The 23,495-nt window shown below is 39.4% G+C and overlaps 1 protein-coding gene across 1 annotated transcript; it reads left to right on the top strand.

The window, feature by feature from the left end:
- Positions 1-1,900: 1,900 nt before the first annotated feature.
- On the top strand, positions 1,901-22,102 carry TRIM15 (tripartite motif containing 15). The gene is made up of 7 exons (XM_001375236.4): positions 1,901-2,409; positions 3,231-3,326; positions 5,727-5,957; positions 7,325-7,347; positions 15,386-15,501; positions 15,949-15,981; positions 17,878-22,102. Exons 1-7 carry the CDS (start codon positions 2,017-2,019, stop codon positions 18,393-18,395), a joined length of 1,410 nt encoding a protein of 469 aa, XP_001375273.1. The 5' UTR covers positions 1,901-2,016; the 3' UTR covers positions 18,396-22,102.
- The last annotated feature ends 1,393 nt before the right edge of the window (positions 22,103-23,495 follow it).

The raw sequence follows: 23,495 nt of genomic DNA on the forward strand, positions 1-23,495 counted from the left end.
TTGAACTTGGGCAATCCTAAATCCAAGTCTTGCACTCTCTCCATTCTTTCCAGTGATTCTCAAAGTGGTCGCCAACATTCAGTGGTTCTCCAAACCAGGGGATCCTCAAGGTCAAAATTATTTTCATAATAACATTAAGCTATTATTTGGCTTTTAAAATACTGTTCACTTTCCCAAATATATATCTGTATGAGACTGGACCTTCCATACTCCAACCAAAACAATGTATCACAACAGACTGAATGCAGAAGCAAATATGAGAATCTAGCTATCCTCACTTAGGCCGGACATTAAAGAGATTTGCAAAAATACATAAAACAATGCCATTCTAGTTGATAATTTTTTGTTTTAGAAAGTGTAGTTGTTGTTTTTTTAAACCCTTACCTTCCTTCTTGGAGTCAATACTGTGTATTGGCTCCAAGGCAGAAGAGTGGTAAGAGCTAGGCAATGGGGGTCAAGTGACTTGCCCAGGGTCACACAGCTGGGAAGTGTCTGAGGTCAGATTTGAACCTAGGACCTCCTGTCTCTAGGCCTGGCTCTCAATCCACTGAGCTACCCAGCTGCCCCCCGAAAATGTAGGTTTTTTAACTTAAAATGTTATTTGTTTTGACATATGATGGATTTATTATTTTTAATTAATAAATATATTTTAATTTTATCAACTTGAATTTTTAATACAATAAATATAGTCAATATAATCAAAAGCTCTTTGGAGTCCTTGACAATTTTTACAAGTATCAAGGGGTCCTGAGACCAAAACTTTTGAGAACTGCTGATCTAGACCCTGGTGCTTCTCAGCCACTTCCTTTTCAGGCTTAGTGAAATGATGTTCAACTATTTCTCAGGTTTTCGAGCTTCAGGATGTCAGGGCCAGGTCCTTGTCAACAGTGTACCTCTTCCTCCATTTTCTGCCATCTCTATCCTTTGGGAAAATTTAATAATAATTCATGCTTATATGAACTTTCTGGTTTCTATGGTCATTTGATTTCATTTGAGTTTCACATTAACCATGGGAGGGAGAGAGTTACTAAAAGAATTATTGTCTTCATTTCAAAGATAAAGAAACTAGGAATCAGACAGGTAATGGAGAAGAACAAGGACTGAACTCAAAGATTTGGGTTCCACCCTGCCTTGTGATTTTGTCATTTAAAGCACCACATGGAAGCTATGACCATTACTACTCTTTCCACCAAACCTTTTTTGCAAAAACTGTAGAGGTGGAGGAAGAGGCATGGATTTGGGGTATGGGGAAGAGAGAAATGGAAAATAAAGGAAGGGAGTTTGAGGCAGGAGTTGGAAGGAATCCATTGGAAGGGGTTAATCTGTCCTTATACATTTCTAATTTGTAATGAGCTACAGTGGAGTCCTCCCCCAATACCGGAAGCAAATCATCACCTCTTGGACTTTGCAGTCCGGGGCACTCCCTGCTACCTTAGGTTTATGGCCTCTCATCAGTTTATTTAACAAAGAAGTCTCTCCTCCCCCTTCCTAAACTCCCTTAGATCTCCTCTCTCTCCCTCCCTACACCCCCCTCCAATTGCTCACACTAACCAGGGTGAGGCATTACAGAAAACTATGCTTCACTAGCATCTCTCATCACCTTCCCCTCCCCTTCCCACAGGAAGACCTTACAATAAAACCTTAATAAGAGCTTGACTCACTTGGCAAAGGCTTTCAGTTCTGGGACCTGGGGAATGCTGGGTAGAGAAAAACTGATTCCCTGGAGTTTGAACTTTCTCAGCTGACTATTGGAAGCTGGGGGTGTAGGGAGGGGTAGGACAGGGTAAGACAATTTTCCTTCCAGACTTCCGTAGGATCATAGGGCTTAGAGCTGAAGGTACCTTAAATATCTCTAGACCAACCCTCCCCTCATTTTACAGATAAGGAAACAGAGGCTCGGTCTCTTCCTATTGTTTTCCTTCACTGACTTATTTGAAGGTAATTCAATTGAGGAGGAAGGAATTTTATGGAAAAAGTGGCGGAGTCCCAGAGGAGCTCAAACTGGGATAAACCGTGATGCCGTCCACTCCCTCCCTGCAGATAATCCATGAGGAGGTAGACTGTCCCATTTGTATTGGTATCCCCAAGGACCCAGTGAGTGCCCCCTGTGGACATATCTTCTGCAGATCCTGCCTCACCTCACCCTCAACGATGGGAGCCCATCCCTCCAGGTTGTGTCCAATCTGCAAGGAGAAGAGGCAGCCAGAGGTCCATCAGCCCTGGGGCTGGGCCACTGAGAACCTTAAGATCCTGGGCCCCATAGGAGAGACTCACTGTGATGAGCATGGTGAGAAAATTTACTTCTTCTGTGAGAAAGACGGGGAGTTCCTTTGCGTGCTCTGTCGGGAGGGTTCCAATCACCAAGCTCATGCTGTGGTACTACTGGATGAAGCCACTCGACCCTACAGGGTAGGAAGCTCTCAATTATCCCTGATTGGGTAGGGGTGGTTTGATGGTCCTACTTCTACCCTGGAAGCCCCTATTTTCACAGTTAGTGAAGCAGAGCAGTCTTGTTCTGATATAGGTAATGGGAGGAATCCAGAGGAAAGGGACACTTTCCCTAGCCTGAAAGAGCTCCCAGTCAGATGAGAAAGACAAGATATGGAAGACAAAATAGAGAGAAATACTTCTTTCTCATAGGAAACTCCCAATGAAATTGGAGAACCACAATTACTGCACCTCGGAGGAATAATTTAGAGATTGTTCTTCAGAACAGAAATTTCCCAGAAGAAAAAGAAGTGAGGTAGGAATGGGGGCTGGAAAGAAGAAAGGAAAGGGACCAAATAATTTTTTAAAGCCTATTATATATATATATATGTATATATATATATATATATATATATGAACAAATCTTCCATTTCAATTGAGATGGCACAGTCAAAGTCCCAGCTCTTTGACTGATAATTCTATAATGCCCCTTGCTGGTTCTGAGGATAGCAGAAGTGGTTGCACTTATCTGGGGAGGGGGATTCATAGATCCATAAAAGATAAAGTTGAAAGGAATCTCAGAGAATAGTCTAGACCCCTCATTTTTCAGATGGGAAAACTGAGGTACAAAAGAAGTGTCTTACCCAAGGTCACACAGGTAATAGGGAACAGAAGCAATATTTGACCTAAATTTCTAGGACTGTTCAGTTTCTTTAGAGAAATCAGCCTATCACACCTATCTCTCAAATATACAAGAGTGTTCATCCAGTGTAAGGATTCTTCTACTTACTTTCTTCTACCAGGAACGACTCCGGAGTAGGTTAGAAGACCTATGTTTAGAGAAAAAAGAAATGGAAGATATGAAAAGTGGAGAAGACCAGAAGCTCCAGGTGCTCTTGGTAAGGAGGCATTGCCGGCCAGCTATCCCTCTTGGAGGTTACTCTCATAAACTGTAGGGAAGCCTGGGGGTAAATTAAGTACTGGTCCTTAAGTCAGAAAGACCTTGAAATCCCACCTCTTAATAGCTGTATGATTATAGGCAAATCATTTACTTCATTTTCCTCATCTGTAAAATGGAAAATTTTTAGAAGCCGTAGGGTCAAATATTGCTTCTGCTACCTAACACCTGCATTACCTTGGGTAAGACACTTTCTCTGTATTTCATTCTTCCCATCCGTCAAATGGGAATAATATTTACTGCAAGGGGGATGTTGTGAAGCTCAAATGACATGATACATATTACATGTTTTGCAATTTTTAAAGTGTTATGTAAATGTAAGATATTGTTATTTTAATGACTTACAAGACTGGGGCAAGGAAGGGGTACCTGAAATTTTATTATTTTCATTCTTCCAGCCTTAGTGCTCAAAAACATCCATTACCTTTCCCATAAATTCTCTTTCCCCTAAAATTGAGAATTTGAGTTAGAAGGGGTATTTATGACCATCCCATCCAACCCTCATTTTACAGAGAAGAGAAATGATATCCTAAAAAAGAAGGTATCAGGATGATAGTGATTTAGACATGGGAGGAATTCAGAAACCATCCTGTCCAAACTTCTCATTTTTTACATGAGGAAATTGAGGACTACAGAGTGACTTATCTAAGGTCACAAATATAGTAAGTAGCAGACCTGAGATTCAAACCCAGATGTCCTGACTCTCAGTTCAATAATCTAATGAAACCAATTGATATAGATGAAAAGTGAGGTCAGGGAAATGTCATCCTAGAAAAGATAGTCTGGTGGAAAGGCCTCTGGAATGACGCTCAGGAAATCTATTTTAAGTCCCATTGATTTGGAATGAAGGCACCTAAATTCAAATTCTAAGTTTGATACCTATTACTTGTTGATCCTGGGTAGGTAACTCAATTTCTCTGAGCTTCATTTTTCTCATCAGTAAAATGAGAATAAATCTACCCTTCCAAACATTTGGGCCTCTCCTCTCCATTAGCATATATATTAGGATAATAGTAATCTAATAAGGGACTTTTAATAGTTTGTGTGGTATAATGGATAACCTTACACTCGGCAAGTTCTGGATTCAAGTCCTGCTTTTGAAACATGCTAGCTGTTTAATTATGGACAAATAACTTCTTTGTACTCCAGGCATTTCTGTACTTTTCTATACTCCATTATAGCTGGGTGGCACAGTGGATAAAGTACTGGGCCTGGAGTCAAGAAGACCTGAGTTCAAATCCAGATTCAGGTACTTAATAGCTGTGTGACTCTAGTCAAGTCACTGAACCTGTTTGCCTTAGTTTCCTCAACTGTAAAATGGGGATGATAACACCTACCTCCAAAGGTTGCAAAGATTGAATGAGATAATAATTAAATACTTAGCACAGTATCTGGCATACAGTAGGCACCAGATAAATGTTAACTATAACCAATAAAATCACATATAAGTTGAAAATGACTTGCTGATCTCAATTGCCAGAGTTTATAACCTAGAATCTGTTAGGTCATGTAGTGGATAGAATGCTGAGCCTGGAGTCAAGAAGATCTGAGCCAAATTTGGTCTCAGACATTTACTAGCTATGTGGCCTGGACAAGTTATTTAAACATTGTCTGCCTCCATTTCCTTGTCTATAAAATGGGTAATAATAGCACCTAACTCACAGAGTGAGGGTCAAAGGAGATAATGCCTGTAAAGCACTGAGTACAGAGCCTAGTCTATAGTAAGCACTTAACAAATGTTTGTTCCCTTCTTATAGCCATCTCTCTGCAATAGATTGTGATTGGGAAAATCACTTGACTTCAATTTCTTCAAATGTGAAAGGGAGAAAATCATCCTCATTTATAAGGACATTTAGAGATTATACACATACCATGAAAAATATAACACCACAAATTCAAAAGGACCATTAAAATTACAAAGGGAGGCTATTAAAAAACAACAACAATAACAACCTTTAAATGGGAAGTTAATCACTTAACCTCTATTGTCTAGCCCTTACAGCTCTTCTACCTTGGAACTAATATTTAGAGTTGATTCCAAGTCAGAAAGTAAGGGTTTAAAAAATAAAACCTTTAACAATTTCTAGCGTAGAAGAGCAGATGATGTTCAGTTATCATCTTCATCATTTAGTAAGTCCTTCCTGGGATCTACCCTAAATATCCCTTGCTGTTATCATATTGGTGCTTTGGGGAATCCGTTTTGGGATGGTTACTTTATGTCATTTTTATCCATTCATAAAGATTACCTTTCTAGGACATGGGATGTGAGGATAGATGACTCCCCTCAATTCCTTTCCTGACTACAAGCTTCCCTCTCCTATTCTTTGCCTTTCCACTGCAGACCCAGATTGAATCCAAGAAGCAGCATGTGGAAGAAGTATTTAAACAGTTACAGAAAGTGCTTCAGGTTCAGCAGCACCTTCTCCTGGATCAGCTGGGGGAGCTAGAAAAGGAGATCAGGAAGGAGAGAACTCATTATATTGCCATGATCTCTGAAAAGATTGCCCAGCTAGGGGCTCACATCAAGGAATTAGAAGGGAAGTGCCAACAACCAGCAAATGAGCTCCTAAAGGTAAGAGAGACTTCCTCCCTTATCCATGACCAGCTGTGAGTAAGAATGTGAATCAGTCTGTCAGCACTTTGGACAGAGCCCTCTCTAGTTATATAGAATTTTCTTCATCTAAGTGGAAAAGGAAGGAAATAGTCATAGAATATCTGAGCTGGAAGAGACCTCCTAAACCATTTAGTCTAAATCCCTTGTTTTACAGAGGAGAAAATCAAGACCTCTATTAAGAAGGTCACACAATGAGTGTTTGGTAGTGGCAGGACTCAGATGTGGATAGAGCATTGGACTTTCAGACAGGAAAATCTGAATTTGAATTGTGCTTCAGACACTTATTAGCTATGTGATTGTGGGGAAGTCATTTAGCCTCTCTGTACCTCAGTTTCTTCATCTATAAAAAGCAATTAGATTCAATGGTCTTTTGCATCTCTAAATATACAACTTGGCATCCTACTAGTTTGTTCCTGACTTCAGAGAGTTGCCAGACTGGTGGAAATAAGACTCCCAAGGAACATGTATAAGGCACAGAAAACATGAAACAAGTACAAAAGGATAAGTGGACATAAATTAAAATAAGGTGGTATTAAATTAGGCAGAAGTGATATGGTATAATAGAAAGGAACTATTCTCAGGGGGGAAATGTTTGCATGGCACACTTTAAAGTTTAATCTGTATTATCAACATTTCTGCAACACTTTTTTAAATCAACAAAACAATAAATCAAGTTCTAATTTATAATGTTTGCCAATTTCTGATGCATAAATGCTCACAGGGAACATTTAAGAATTGACTCCCAAGAGCCAGTACAAGCTGATTCCAACATAGCCATGACTGTACTGAGTGCCAGCTTTAGTCCTAGCTCTGCCATTCACTTCCTTCCTTCTTCCTTCTTTTCTTTCCTTTTCTTCTTTCTTTTTCTTCTTTGTTTCTTTTTTTCCTTACTTCCTTTCTTTTTTAAAAACCTTACCTTCTGTCTCAGACAATTCTTAGACAAAAAGAAGGTAAGGGCCATATAATTGGGATTAAATGACTTGCTCAGGGTCACACAGCTAGGAAATATCTGAGGCTAGATGTAAACCCAGGACATCCTATGTCCAAGCTTTACTCTCTTTTCACTGAGCCACCTTGTTGTCCCCATCATCAATTTTCAGTGTGACCTTGGGCAAGTAATTTGCCCCAATCTAGGCTTCAGTATCCTCTTTTACAAAATGAGATGGTTAAATTACATGGAATCTAAGGCCCCTTTCAGTTCCCACATTCTCTGATTCCACATTTCCCTCAAGAAGTGGCTTTGCAAGTAGATGTAGAAGGAGAGAAAAGAGTTTAAAGCGTAGTTGGGACACTAAGTGCATGTTCTTATTTTATTTTTTTTCTAGGACGTCAGAATGACTCTAAACAGGTAGGTCCTTCTTTTTCAGTCCTACTTCCCTTATGCCTACCACTAAGCCATGAATGAATACATACCTAAAATTAGTATCCACATAGAAATACTGACAGACATTCAAATAGCCATTGCACATATTTGTATAGCATTTTTAAACCCTTACCTTCCATCTGAGAATCAATACAATGTATTGGTTCTAAGGCAGAAGAACAGTAAGGACTAGGCAATGGGAGTTAAAGTGACTTGCTCAGGGTCACACAGCTAGGAACATTTGAATCCAGGACCTCCCATCTCTAGGCCTGACTCTCAATTCACTGAGCCATCCAGCTGCCCCTTGTATAGCATTTTAAAGTTTAGAAGAGGGTTACATCACAACAACCATATGAGGTAGGGAACACAAGTATTGTTATCCCCATTTTATGAGAAAAACATTTATACTGAAATTTAAAAACATTTATTGTATAATGAAGCCCTATAATTGTAGGGGATTCTGTCAAAGGCATTCTTCATATTTATAGTGTGTAGTGTTCAAGGTAATACTAGGATGCAGGTGTTCTGAATTCAGATCTAGCAGAATCTCAAATATGTCTTCCACATATACACTCCTGCCCTGACACAATCCCATAAAGTCTCAAGCCCACTGACATGCATATGCTGTCTCACACTTTCTTTTATCCACCACCATCCCCAGTAACAAAGCTATAATGCCATATTACCCTGATACACACACAGAGAGATTCTTCCTAATTGGCCAACTAGTATTCTAAAGTCTACTGTTTGTCATTTAAACACATTTTCCCACAGAAATGTTATCCGTGGAGATTAGGTTTCTAGGATGACACAAAGAAGTCATGTAGTCATGGATTAAAAGTTGGAAGGGATCTTAGAGAACACTGAGTCATCCTAACTCCCTCATTTTAAAGATGAGGAAACTGAGACATGGAAGGGCAAAGTGACTTACTCAAAGTCCCCTAGTAAATATCTGAAGGAAGATTTGGACCCACATCTTCCTAACTTCAAGACCAGTACCCATCCATTATTCCAATGGGATCAAGCTCAAATAAAAATAGATCCCTGCAGACCGTATATTGATTTAGAAAACCCTAAAATAACATTACAGTGTATTGTATTTTATTTGTTTTGTTAAACATTAGTCATTTTATTCTGGTTGGCCAGGTATGTGGGCTGAGTTTGGCATCTCTGCATTATACCACATTATTGCTAGGACTATCGTTAAGCCACAAGAAAGAGGGGCATCAAGGATGGAGAACCAGCCATAAGTCAGAAAGACCTCAATTTAAGCAAGGATTGTTTCTAGAACTTACTCTTCAGTACACCAGATTACTGACACTCATCATTTGCAGAGCAGATGCAGATCTATACTGGTAGAAAGTATTCCTCACCATGAGTTCCCTATATCATGGAAAACATGTCCGCTGGAAAAAAAACAACTTTTTTTTTAGTTTTTTAAAACATTATTTTATTTGGTCATTTTCATACATTGTTCATTGGAAACAGATCATTTTCTTTTCCTCCCCACCCTCCACCCCTTCCCTAGCTGACTGGCGATTCGTCTGGGTATCACATGTGTCCTTGCTCTGAACCCATTTCCTTGTTGGTGGTATTTGCATTAGGGCGTTCATTTAGAGTCTCTCCTCGATCATGTTGCCTCAACCTCTGTAGTCAAGCAGTTGCTTTTCCTGGGTGTTTTCACTCCCACAGTTTGTCCTCTGCTTGAGGATAGTTTGTTTTGTTTTTTTTTTTCTCGTAGATCGATGCAGGTTGTTCAGGGACATTGTAAAGCCATTACTGGAGAAGTCCATTACATTCTCTTGTACCACAATGTGTCAGTCTCTGTGTACCATGTTCTCCTGGTTCTGCTCCTGTCACTCTGCATCAATTCCTGGAGGTTGTTCCAGTCTCCATGGAATTCCTCCACTTAATTATTCCTTTGAGCACAGTAGTATTCCATCACCAACATATACCACAAAATTTGTTCAGCCATTCCCCAATTGAAGGGCTTCCCCTCATTTTCCAATTTTTGGCCACCACAAAGAGCGCAGCTATGAATATTTTTGTACAAGTCTTTTTCCTTATTATCTCTTTGGGGTACAAACCCAGCAGTGCTATGGCTGGATCAAAGGGCAGACAGCCTTTTGTCGCCCTTTGGGCATTGGAAAAAAACAACAACTTTTTTAAAGCTATAATCAGATTTTTGTGGACTTCCCTTGGGATCTCACCTCCATGCATATAGTTGTTTCTTTGGGGAAAATCTTTCTGTGGTAGACAGAGAAAAAGAAATGCTGGACCACCAGAACTCATCTCCCTGCCCCTTTTCCTTCATAGGTAAGAAAAGACATATTTACTTTCAATATATATTTAATATTATTTTATTATATTATATTAATTTAATATAATATGTTGAAAGTGAATATGTTTTTCCCTTGGCATCAGGAACCATTCATAACACAGAACATAGCATATATTATTTAATTAAAGCCCCACAACAACACATGAAATGAGGAGACAGAATCACATTAAGTGTATGTGATAGGTAGTGAGACCAATTAACTGCCAGACAATAATGCTACAAATTTATTTCTCTTCCTGGTACAACACAACTTCTTTCAATCAATAAACAGCTATTAAAGCACCTACAAAGTGTTAGGCACTATGCTAAGCGCAGGGGATACCAAAAGAGGTAAAAGAAAATCCCTGTTTTCAAAAAGCTTACAATCTAATGGAGAAAGAAGCAAATAACTATGGATGAATGAACTATATACAGGATAACCTAGAAATGGCTTCAGATATTATTTATGAGGGACATGATGACTCTAAGTATTTGAAGGACTTTCATGGAAGAAAAATTAGATTCATTTTGCTAGGTTCCTGATGACAGAAGTTAGGGGGAAGCTTCAAAAAACCCAGCATAGATCCCAAAGTGGATAGGAGCTAGGGAATATGTGGGAACTTTGGATCTGTGGGAACCCCACCGTGGTTTTCCAAGGTGTCCTTTAAGAAGCTTTCCCTGACTCACTCTACCTCACTGGGATCCTACCAGTTACTCCCGAGCTCTCCAAAGGGTAAGACTAAACCTCACCCTCTTCAGCAACAGAGTTAGAACTCCAGTTTTGCCTCCCTTTAGATCTCTCTGCCATGCCTAGAAAGACCTGTGCCCATATAGTGCCCTCACTAAAATGAGGTGACTAGCAGGACAATAAGCCAGCCTCTCACACATTCAGGAGTCTCCTAAAGTCTGTAACTTGGGGTGTTTATCTTTCTCTTATATTCTCATCCATACACATGCTAACTCTCTCCCTCTCCCTCCCTTCCCACATCTCTCTTACCTCCATCCACCTGCTTTCTTACCCAAAGGATAGAATAAGATGCCTTTTCAATGGTGGTAGTTAAGCTATCTTCTCTCAGTCAATAGAAGGTGATGCCAACAGAGATGAGAGAGATCTAACCACCATCACTTAGATAGAGCATGTCATCACCCTTGATCTTGGGGAATAACACTAGTCTTAGAATCACAAGTCCTTGAGGGCTTACGTAGATAGAGAGCCAGGCCTGGAGAGGGGAGGTCCTGGGTTCAAATATGACCTCAGACACTTCCTAGCTGTGTGACCCTGGGCAAGTCACTTAACCTCCATTGCCTACCTCTTACTCCTCTTCTGCCTTGGAACCAATACACAAGACTGATTCTAAAACAGAAAGTAAGGGTTAAAAAAAAACACAAGTCCTAAATTCAAGTGCCTATCCCATCATTTAGTAGCCTAGTGTGACCACAAGTAAATCACTTTCCTGCTCCAACTTTCAGTTTCCTCAGTTGTAAAAGGGAGAAGATCATACAGTCACAAGACTGCTGTGAAGAAAATGCATTGCAAACCTAAATATGCTGTCATCATGAGTAGTTACTACTACTCATGAGTCACAGTAGGAAGTTATTCCTTATATCTATTTTGAACCACTCCTGCTTTAATGCCTATCATTTTCAAAGAATCAATGAATTTTAAAATTGGAAGGAATCTCAATGACCAATCAGACCAATTTATACATGAAAAAGAATCCCCACTATAATACTCAACAAGTAGTTGAGGGGCTTCAAGGCCCCAGTGGAGAGGAACTGATTCCCCCCAAAGCATCATATTCCATTTTTTGATAATTCTAATTGTTAGGAACTTTTTCCTTAAATTGAATCTAAATCAGGGCAACAAGACAGCAAGCCCGAAGACAGGAGGACCTGGCTTCAAATGTGACCTCAGATACATCCTATCTGTATGACCCTGGGCAAGTCACTTACCTCCATTTACCTAGTCTTTGCCCTTCTATCTTAGATTTGCTACTAAGATCAAAAGTAAGGATTTTTTTAACCTAAATCTGGGAGGGTTTTTTGTAGCTTCCCCACCCCCAGCTTCTGTCATCAGGGACTTAGCAAAAGGAATCTAATTTTTCTTCCATGAAAGTGCTTCAAATATTTAAAGAGTCATCATGTCCCTCATAAATCCTTTATCTTTTAGCCTGAGCATCCCCAATTCCTTCAAACAGTACTCATCTGACATGACCTTGAAGTTCTTTACTATCCTAATTATTCTCCTTTAAATGCTCTCCAGATTGTTAATGTCTGTCCCAAAATGTGGCATCTGGAACTAAACACAGAACTGCCAGTGTGTTCTGAACAAAACAGAAAACAAATGGACTATTATTTCCTTATTCCTAGATATTGTGCATCTCTTAATTCAGCCCAAGACTGAATTACTACTTAATACTATTAACTTATTGAACTTGAAATTCACTAAATAAAACACATTTTTCAAATGAATTGCTGGTTAGCCATGCCTCCCCTATCTTTTACCAAAAAAATCAAAGTTGATTTTTTTGAGCCCTAGTGTAGCTTTTCCATTTATCTATTAGATATCATTTTATCAATTCAGACATCATTTTTATCATATCATATTGATTCTATCATCAAAACATGTTAACAATCCCTTCTAGCTTTGTGTCATCTGCAAATTTGTAATATACAATCTGTGCCCTTATCCAAGTACTTATAAAAAATGTTAAATAGCATCAGGCCAAGCACAGATCCTGGGGGCACTCCACTGAAGACTTTCTAGGATGCTGATTTACTGATATTGTGATGGGTATGTGATCTCATCAATTATATCATAAAGTCTCACGGATAGTATAGACATAACCCTCTAATCCTATGGGATTCTTGGAAATGACATAATTTCTTTGCCATGTGGCTCCACACTCATAATCCCTGTGACTACCTAAACCAAAGCTCCTTTCCTTGGCCTCCACTAGTTGATAACTGTTGTATCTTCCTAATAGAATATATTGCCCCTGAGGGCCCTCTATTTGTTTTGGGATTTGTATTCGCAGTTCTTATAACAGTGCCAGGAATAGAATAGTTTAGTGATGAAAAGTTTGACTGCTTCTGCTATAAAACTTGGTCACGGGATCCATCTAATGGTTTTCCTGTAGTCCTTCTGACATCATGTGGATACTAATGGAGCACAAGTGGTGTGTGATTAATACTTGCTTTTACCATTTAACTGACCCACCTCCTTTTTTCAGTCATATATCTCTGCCTTTAAGCACACTTTCCTCATATAATTCTGAACTGCTCAGTAAGTTGCAGCCCACTCACACCCATCAAATGTTTCCAATGAGATGACTCAACTTTAATTCTTCAAAGACTGTACTGTTCCATGACTCACAGCAGTGCTGGGATAATAATGTTAGCTTTCAAAAGGCATGTCTTTATGATAGAGAGAAGCCTAAGATCATTAAAATCATTGCACAATTTCCCATAGATAATTCCTGTGCTTCTCCTCCTCCTCTTCCTCCTCCTCCTCCTGTTTAACTCTGGGTCCAGGCTCATTGTTCATGTGCAGTAGCTTTCTAAAACTGACATACTAAATGGATGGGTTGATCATTCAATTTTATATCATGCAGTCTGTATAACAGGCATCATTCATCCATTTGGTTTTTTTAGTGTAGATAGTTATAATGGACTCTTTTGAGCATTTATGTAGCCCTACCTAGAAGATATAGCCAACATATAGAAACTCACTATCTATTTGGAAGCCCTTTCTGATTTAGAGTGAGCATACATCACGATGGGGACAAAACCTTTGGCAAACATTTCATGCCCCCCTTGACATTAATTCAAAGGAACTCTGAACAAAGTTATCTCTGTTGATGCATCTTTCAAGGAATCTCATATGAGTCTGACAAGATGCATCAAAAATGCTTATTGGAGGGAAAAGACCTTAATGTGGCAATAAAGCAAAAAAAGTTTAATAGAAAACAACCAATAAGCAAAGTGGGATCTCATGTTCACTATACCTTTCAATTATGTGACTGCAGAGTGACAGTAGACTATGCTACTAGATAGACACTCTGGAAAGGGTGATGGATTTGAAGTCAAAGGATTTGGATTTAAATCCCAGGTCTACCACTTACCTGTGCCACCTTTGGCAGGTTACTTTTTTGGGGGATGTAATTTCCTCATCTGTAAATTAAAGGATTAGGGTCAATGAGATTTCTAGGGCCCCTTGTAGTTCTAAATACTTGATCCTATAAATCTCACTTGCAAAAACCTGCTTACTCATTTCTCATACTTTCCTCAAGGATGCCCTCAATGCCTGTGTATGACATTCTCATAGAAATTTTGTAGAACTAAGAAAGTAGGTATATAGGTCAATAGTTATTAATATTATCTAGTTCATCTTTTTTGGCAATAATAAGGGCTGAGATTTTTGGAAATTTTCTGCAAGTCTCTTCTCTTTCAGATATATTAGGAACTGATTTTTTGGAGCAGCTAGGCGGCTCAGTGGATTGAGAGCCAGGTCTAGAGTTGGGAGGTCCTAGGTTCAAATCTGATCTCAGATACTTCCTAGCAATGTGACTCCGGGCAAGTCACTTAACCCTCATTGCCTATAGAACCAATACATAGTATTAATTCTAAAATGGAAAAGTAAGGGTTTAAAAAAAACTGACTTCCCAACATCCTCTAAACTGTGCCATCTCCAATGTCTGCCTCTTCCGTATATTCTTGGTTTAGTACAGTTCTCTTTGCATCTTTGTTTTCTTTATTGACATTTCTACTTCCTTTTGTAGTCTATGTGATTTCAAATCACTAATGACTATTCTTTGGGTCCAGCCATTCAACCAGTTCCAAAGTAATATAATGATCTAGTTCACATTTTCTCTATCTTTATCACAAAATTAGCATGAATGATTGTCAAATGCTTTGCTATAGTCTACATAAATTATATATACACCATTCTCTCTTGACTTAGTAGATTAATATTCCTGTCAAAAAAGGAAATAATGTTAGTTTAGCTTAATCTGTTTTTTGGCAAAGTCAAGCAGAATGCAAACTCTTAGTGATTAGCAATTCCTTTTCTTGACCTTCAACAACCATTTTGCCTGAAATAAAGCCTCAAGTTGAGCTTGTTTTAGGGCCTATTGTGTTATTTTTCAGTCATGTCTGACATTTTTTTACTCCATTTGGGATTTTCTTAGCAAAGATACTAGAGTGGTTTGGCATTTCCTTCTCCAGCTCATTTTACAGATGAGGAAACAAACAGAGTAAAGTGACTTTTCCAGGGTCACATGGCTAATAAGTGTCTGAGGTCAGATCTGAATTCAGGAGATGAGTCTTTCTAACTTCAGGCCCATCACACCCTCCACTGTGCCCACCTAACTGACCTTATAGCCTATACAGACTCTCTTTGCTCTTGAAAACGGATACATTTGCCCTTCTCCAGTTCTGTGAGACCTTTCCCATTTCCACTTTCTATTTTATTTTAAATAAGTTTTTATCAATGTCTTTTGTTTTTACATCATCATAGTTTTCTTCAGCATACTTCTTTTTCCATTCCATATAACAAATTCTCTTTTTAAACACCCACCAAAAAAGAAGAAGAAGAAGAAGAAGAAGAAGAAGAAGAGGAAAATAATCAGCATAATCAGGGGTTGTGTCACTCTGATCTTACAGTGGACTTTAAGACAATTTGTTTGTAAACTGTGTCTACAGGTATGAAAAGGGGACATTTATCAATCCAGAACCTATTTCTTCTGGCCTGGTAAGAAGAATCCGTGATCTCCACCAAAAAATATGTGTTCTCCCAGAGATGACAGGGAAGTTCTCAGGTAAAGAATAAGGGAACTGTGGCTTTCCCAGAGTCTACCTGGACAACTCTGAGGGAAGGAAGAATCCAAGTCCCTCTTTCCTCCACCAAGCTCTTTCCCTCTTTGCCTTTAGAACCTGGTTTAAAACTCTTTTCTTCCAGAAAGCCTTTTCTATTTGACCCCATTATATACCAATCATTCTATTTTTTCAATAATTTTTCCTAACCTCCTAATCCTAATCACTAAGAGCAAGTGTTAGATTTCTCCCTCTTCTAAGATGAGGAGTTTCCTAAGAGAAAGACCATTTCTCTCCCATTAAATCAAGAGCTTTTCATCCCTCTTGATTTTTCCACAGTGCCTTAGAACACAAAAAGCTCAGTCCTCAATAGGTCCTCAGGACAGAGGGGGTGCTTGACAGATGCACTAGACTGGATCCAATCTCATCTCTATATTTCTGCTCTCCCCCAGAAAACTTGCTGCTTCACCTGGAGACTAATACAGGTAGACACATGGAGGGGATAGGGTGGAAGGGAAGAGTTGGGTGCAGCTGGTTTCCTTAAACTTACTTTCAATTATTAATTCTATGAATCGCAACCAATCCTACCAAAATGTCATCTTTACCTTCTGATTGATAGTATCAGCATCAATAAGCAAAACACTTGGACTCAGAAGTCCTGGTTTTGTCTGAGTGTTGGTTCTGCTGGTATGTGACCCTGGGCAAGTCCCTTATCAGAGGATCATAGATCCAGGACGATCTCGATCCCATTTTGTCCAACTCTTCATTTTAGGAAACTCAGACCTTGGGCTATAAAGGGATTTGCCCAAGGTCATTGTTATAAGGTAATGTCAGAGGCAGGATTTAAACCCAAGTCCTCTGACTTCAGAGGAGCTTAATTTAATACATGATAAACAATAAATACATTTTGATTGATTAGTTGACTAAGTGATTTCCCCTGCAATTCTTGGCCTCGGCTTCCTTGAAAACTGTAAAAGAAGGGGAAAGGTAAGTTGAGTTAGATGATCTCAGTCATCTTTTCTGACTCAAATAAATCCTATAATTCTATGCTGCTATTGACTTGCTGTGGAACCATAAGCAAGTAACTTACTCTCTCAGGGCCTCTGGGAACTCATCTACAAGATAAGAAAGATAATAATAACTGACACTTAAAAGTGCTTGTCGCCCAGCAAACATGTGAACTGGGCACTTTAATGATTGTCCATCCACCTTACAGATGAAGACACTGAAATTCAGTAAGGTTAAATGATTTGGGCATGGTAGTGCAAAGAGTCACAGCCAAGATCTGAACCGGTCTCCTTACTCCTAACTTCGGGGCTCTTTTCTAAGGAGTGTTCAGGTCCAAAATTCTATGCTTATTAAATCCCCTTGCTGATAGCAACACCACCTCTGTTGTCAAGTCAAATTCAGTGAAGCAGCCTTTCTGAAGTGCCTTTTCTGGGCCAGGCACTGAACTAAGTATTGGGGATACAAGAAAAGCAGAAGACATACATCATGCAAGCAGCCACATACAAACAGACATAACTGAGATAACCTCAGAAGGAAGGCACTAAGATTCAGGAAGTTGAGGAAAATCTTCTTGCAGATGGTGGAACTTTAGCTGAAGCCAAAGGAATTCAAGGAAGCCAAGAGATGGAGATGAGAAGGGAGAGAGTGCCAGGCACCGAGGGAAAGCCAATGAAAATGGCTGGAGTCAGGAGATGTGAGGAACAAGCAAGCAGGCTAGGGTCACAAAGTACAGGGTTAAGTGAGGTGAAGGGGTATAAGAAGCCTGGAAAGATAGGAACAGAGCCAGTTAGGAAGGGTTTTACAAGCCCAACATGGGATTTTTGAGGACAACAGGGAGCCAGCTAATGAAGTCCATTGCGTAGGGAGGCAACATGATCAAACTTGCATTTTAGGAAGATGAACTTGGCGGTCAAGCAGTCGATAAACTAGAATGGGGAGAGACTTGGGGCTGAGTCCCACCAGAAGGTTATTTCAGCGGTCTAGCTGGAGGTGAGATGAGGTGGTAGCTGTGTAAGAGGAGAAAAGGGAGCATATCTGAGAAATGTGATGGTAGAAGGACCCTTTCATCAGGATTTGAAATTCATCAGGAATTGAAAGAAAATTGCTGGCCTTGATTAAGATCAGGATTTTTACTTTTTAAAAATCTTTACCTTCCATCTTAGAATCAATACTATGTATTGGTGCCAAAGCAGAGGAGTGGTAAGGGCTAGGCAAGGCGGGTTAAGTGACTTGTCCAGGGTCACACAGCTGGGAAGTATCTGGGTTCACAATTGAATCAAGGACTTTGAATCTCTAAGCCTTGTTCTCTTTCCATTGAGTCACCCAATTGCCTCCCAAGATCCTGCTTTAATATTCTACTGCCGTCTTTTTAGGAGGTATCACTCTGGATCCCCAGACTGCCAGCGGTAGCCTGATCATCTCCGAGGATAGAAAGTCAATGAGATACACCAGAAAGAAGCAAAACTTGCCTGAGAATCCCCAGCGTTTTGATGGGTTCCCTGCCGTACTGGGTTCTCAAGGGTTCTCTTCAGGAAACCATTCCTGGGAAATCGAGGTGGTTCTGGGCGACGGGGGTGGTTATACTGTGGGTGTGGCCCAAGAAGACATGGAGAGGAAAGGGGAAATGGGCCTGAGCACTGAGGAGGGTATCTGGGCTGTGATTTTCTCCTCTCAGCAGTGCTGGGCCAGCACTACTCCAGGCACTGATCTACCACTGTGTGAAATTCCCCAAAGGGTTCGGGTGACTCTAGACTATAACGGGGGGCACGTGACTCTTTCCGATGCTGAAACCCAGACCACAATCTTTACATTTCCTGCCTCCTTCTCCGGCAAAATCTTTCCTTTCTTTGCTGTTTGGAAAAAGGGCTCCCGACTCACTCTGAAACCCTGAAAGTGATGCTCCGACCAAATCTGGCTCCCTGGACCTCCTGCATTCGCCACGCTCTAGTATGGAGCAGACTTCAACATCTTCCCTTTTCAGCTCCATTTATAGAAATTGTTCCAAGAGTGCTGCCCTTGCAATGCGGAGGCCAAACTAACCCAATGTTTACGTAATGTCGGGGGTGGTAGAACTGAAAATTTGCTGAGTGTCTATGGAACTACATGGATATTCCTGGGGGTACTGGGGAGGGGAGATGCAGAGAAGGTGTTAGAGGGGGATCCATCCTGGGTGGCAGAATCAGGGGAAAGAAGATGGGTCAGTAGTTATCTCCCTGCTCAAGGCTTCAGTTTCATCAATTATAAAACAAGGGGGTTCAACTAGCTGGTTCTAACATTCTATTCTTAGTAGATGCCATCTTCTACCCTTTACCTTAGGTAAAACTTGGCCTGATCCCCCAAGGTTAGCCTCACATGGCCCCAGTACAATCTTATAGATAATAATACCTCCTAATTCATAACTCTTTGGCTCATGTTGCTCCCACCAGGATTCCTCTGCAAAAATCTCAACTATGTCTAGGTCTCCACCTATGGGCCAAAGAGTCCCACAGCTCTTTTAGAAGCCTTCAAATAATAATGCTTCTATCAGATTCAGAACAGCCTTTATTCCACCGTGTAGAAAGGGCAGAAAACACAGACTCCTCACAGTAGCCTGGAAACAATCAATACCATTCTCTTCCACATCTAGCCAGTCCCTCCTTTGACTCTAGAGCTCAGAGGCACCCATCTTTGTGATCATGTCCTGAAGAGGAGGGCTCCCTTAAACAGGAAATAAACCAGGGATTGATAAAGGGACAACACCCTTGACCTTGCTGATAAGCCCTGCATTACTGCAGATCCACGTAGGCATCCGGTTTATGGTACCATGGCGAGAGTTTGATCTCTCTTGGAAGCAAAGCAAACTTGTTATCGTTGGACAGGCAACCAGCTCTTTTCCCCATCAGACCTGCCATCTCCAAACAACTCAGAACAATAACAGAGAGCCAAGTCCTGGCCTTCTGCTGCCCTACAGCATGTATTTAGTGCCTTCTCTCTCTCCCCAGCTCTGCAAAGTTCTCTGGACAATCTTGTTCTCTCCCCAAGCATTTAGCAATGCTTCCCCCAGCATCCCCTTATTTGCACCTCCATGCTGTTCCAGATGCACTCAGCCTCTGCTCTCCAGTCTGTGTTCAGCTCTTGGGCTGATAGACAGAAAGAAAGAAAGAAAGAAAGAAAGAAAGAAAGAAAGAAAGAAAGAAAGAAAGAAAGAAAGAAAGAAAGAAAGAAAGAAAGAAAGAAAGAAAGAAAGAAAGAAAGAAAGAAAGAAAGAAAGAAAGAAAGAAAGAAAGAAAGAAAGAAAGAAAGAAAGAAAGAAAGAAAGAAAGAAAGAAAGAAAGAAAGAAAGAAAGAAAGAAAAGAAAGAAAGAAAGAAAGAAAGAGAGAGAGAAAGAGAGAGAGAAAGAGAGAGAGAAAGAGAGAGAGAAAGAGAGAAAGAGAGAAAGAGAAAGAGAGAAAGAGAGAAAGAGAGAAAGAGAGAGAGAGAGAGAGAGAAAGAGAGAGAGAGAAAGAAAAGGAAAAAGAAAGAAAGAAAAGGAAAAAGAAAGGAAAGAAGGAAAAATTAAAATAACAAAGATGAATCCAACTGCTACTTTTTAAAAAATAAATAGGCCCAGCACAAAGGGGGCTCACACCCTTCAAAGGTTCAAGCCAGTCAGTTCATCCTCACTCAAAGAAACTCAGCCTCCACGAAGTGCCAAGGAGCACGTCTTTGTGGGCCAGTACATAAATGGTTCCAAAGTCTCAAACAAACACTTGCCCTCCCTATAAGCTCATAGAGTTATTCTCCAATAGCTAATTAATTAGCCTTCCTACATTCCTATTACATGGGCAAATTTAATAGGATCATAAGGTTGAGCTAGAAACTTGATTATCTTATTTCAGATAAGGAAACTGAGGCCAAAGTTCACCCAGACACTGAAGGAATCATGATTTGATTCCAGGTCTTCTGATTCTCGGACCCCTTTCCATAATATAGTGGGAGTCAGAGAAATAGATTCTTGGACTTAGAAGGGTCTTTGTTGGACATTGAGTTCCTTTTCCCAAACAAGAGAATGCAAGGTCCTTAAAGGGAAGGCATATTTCATTTTTGTTTCTGTATTCTCAGAACCTAGAACAATATCTGGCATAAAGAAGGTACTTAATATTCCTAGTATGTATATTAAGTTGCATCAAACAGTAATTCCCTTTAGAATATTCCAACAACTGATAGATCATTCAGCCTCTACTTGAAACCTTCCAGTAATGGAAAACTCATAGTCATTCAAAGAAACATTTTATTTTCATTTTCACTATGAGCAGACGTCTAGCTGCCTGTAATTTCTACCCCATCATTCTTGGACTGGGGCTAACCATTCTAACAAATATAATGACAATAAGATTAATAATAACAACTAGCATTTGTATAGCATTTTAAGATTTGCAATGTGCTTTACAAATATTATATCATTTTATCTTTACAGCAACTGTGGGTAGTAGGTGCTATTATTATCTCCTTTACAGATGAGGAAACTAGGTAAGGTCAAGTGACTTGCTCAGGGCCATACAGCTAGTATCTGAGGTTGGATTTGGATTCCAGCTTGAGCCCTCTATCCACTGATCAACTTAGTTACATTGTTGGTAGATTGCTACTATAATTCAGATAACTATTTGAAAGATCACATATTTACAGAATCATAAATCTAAAGCTCGAAGAGATGTTAGAGGCTTTCTAGAGCAACCCCCTCATTTAATGAAGAAACTGAGGCTCAAAAACATTAAGAATTTTACTTGTTGACACTAGGGTAATAATTGGAGGTAGAATTTAAACCCAGGTCTTCTGATTCCAAAGCCAGTCTTCATTATATGGTACCATGCTCACTTCCTTATTCCTGCCTTATTATTTCCCAAAGTGACACTTTGTGCTTGAAAATTATTTCCTGAACACTAATGCATTATTGGTGGAATTGTGAACTGATCTATTCTGAGAGCAATTTGGAACTATACTTAAAGAGCTATAAAATAGTGCATACCCTTGGATCCAGTAATACCACTACTAGGTCTATATCCTAAAGAAAAATTTTTTAAAAGGGAAAGGACCTACTTTTACAAAAATATTTTAGCAGCCCTTTTTGTGTGGCAAAGAATTGGAAATTAAGGTGATGTCCATTCATTGGGGAATGGATGAACAAATTGTGGTATATAATGGTGATAGAATACTTATTGTGCTGTAAGGAATGATGAACAGGATGATTTCAGAAAGAACTAGAAAAGACCTATATGAAATGATGCAGAGTGAAATAAGAAGAACCAGGAAAACATTGTATGAAATAACAGCAATACTGTGGAATGATCTACCGTGATAGACTTTGCTACTCGAAGCTATACAACAATCCGGAACAATTCTGAAGGACTTATGACAAAGAAAACTATCCATATACAAAGAAAGAACTGTTGGAATTGGACCGCAAATCAAACATACTATTTTTCACTTTAGTTTATCTGGGCTTTTTATTTTGTGTTTTTGTTTTTAAATGATTATTCTCATACAAAAATAAACAATATGGAAATGTTTTGCCTGATAATATATGTATCACCCAGAGCAAATTGTTTACCAGCTCCTGAAAGGGGGAGGAAAAGGAGGGAGGGACACAATTTGGATCATATAAATTCAGAAAACTTACATAGAAAATTATAATTACATATAATTGGTAAAATAAAATATCTTTACAAAAAAAAAGAAAAGAATTTCCCAAGTCAGGATATCATTATATGTAAGACCAGCTCCCTCTACTCTCCCCCTTTAGCCCTGAAGCTAAAGCTTGATGCTAACTCCCTGCCCTGCCAATCTTGGAACAAAGAAAATAATTCTAGGTATAATTTAATGATAACCGGCATTATAGAGTATTTTATGGTTTATAAAGAGTTTTATAATCCATTATTCCATTTGAGTCATACAACATGACTTATATGTGGTCAGGCAACTAGCAAGTGCTACATATTTCTTTAAACTCTTGTCTTCTAACTTAGAATAAATACCAAGTATCCCATCCAAGAAATAGCAGAAGAGAGGTAAGGGCTAGGCTACTGGGGTTAAGTGACTTGCCCAGGGTCACAATGCTAGGAAGTGCCTAGGGCCATATTTGAACCCAACGTTGCCTGTCTCCAGTCTATCTATCTACTGAGCCACCTAGTTGCCCCTGTAAATGCTAGATTTGAATTTGGGTTGTCCTGATTCCAAGTTCAACATTTATCTACTATAGTATAATGACTACACCATGATACTTTGGGTAGTAGTGGTGGTAATAGTAGTAGTACTAGTACTAATACTAGCACTAGTTGTTGTAGTAGTAAGTGTAGTAGTAGTGGTACTTGTAGTAGTTGTAGTAGTAGTAGTTGCAATTGTAGTAATAGTAGGAGGAAGAGAGGCAATATCTATACCACATTTAAGTAAAAATGCTAATAGTTCAGTACCTTAATAGATTCATGATTTTACTATAGAGTCTGGGCACTTAAATGAGTTTTGCTTAATTAATGGTCTTATTTATGTATTTCCTTTAACACTGCACATCCCATCCAAATCTTCCTAGCTAGTGTGACTCTCATCCATATCCTCCACAGGGTGTGGTAAAGGTTTACTCTTTCTGAAGCTTCTCCCTCTGGTGCCTGATATCTATAGACACTTTAATATAGTCTGCTGCTTTGTTACCCGAACATTTTTGGTAAATTGAATCTTACCTCAAACAGAAAGAGGCCAAGGATTAATGGATGTAAATATAAATGTAAATTAAGGCAAAGAGCTAACTTCTGTCTAAATGTTAAGAATTTTCCTCATTGTGGGAGAGGTGGAGGGAGGGGGGGAGGGAAGAAAAGAAAATGATCTTTGTTTCCAATGAATAATGTTTGGAAATGACCAAATAAAAATTAAAAAAAAAAGACAGAAAGAGTTTAAAGAAAAAAAAAGAATTTTCCTCATTGGGTCTTATACTCATCACTTTCTGTCTAAAATAAACTCCCTAGGGGGACAGTGGGGTGGATT

This window comes from Monodelphis domestica, chromosome 2 (genome assembly GCF_027887165.1).
Source record: "Monodelphis domestica isolate mMonDom1 chromosome 2, mMonDom1.pri, whole genome shotgun sequence".
In the NCBI taxonomy this organism is placed as follows: domain Eukaryota; kingdom Metazoa; phylum Chordata; class Mammalia; order Didelphimorphia; family Didelphidae; genus Monodelphis; species Monodelphis domestica.

What these genes read in the sequence shown, in the direction of transcription:
- TRIM15 (XM_001375236.4), top strand. Translation starts at nt 2,017, where the DNA reads ATGCCGTCCACTCCCTCCCTGCAGATAATCCATGAGGAGGTAGACTGT. An exon ending in CAGCAAATGAGCTCCTAAAG is followed by an intron (nt 5,958 to 7,324) that starts GTAAGAGAGACT and finishes TTTTTTTTCTAG; the next exon opens with GACGTCAGAATGACTCTAAA. An exon ending in GATGACAGGGAAGTTCTCAG is followed by an intron (nt 15,502 to 15,948) that starts GTAAAGAATAAG and finishes GCTCTCCCCCAG; the next exon opens with AAAACTTGCTGCTTCACCTG.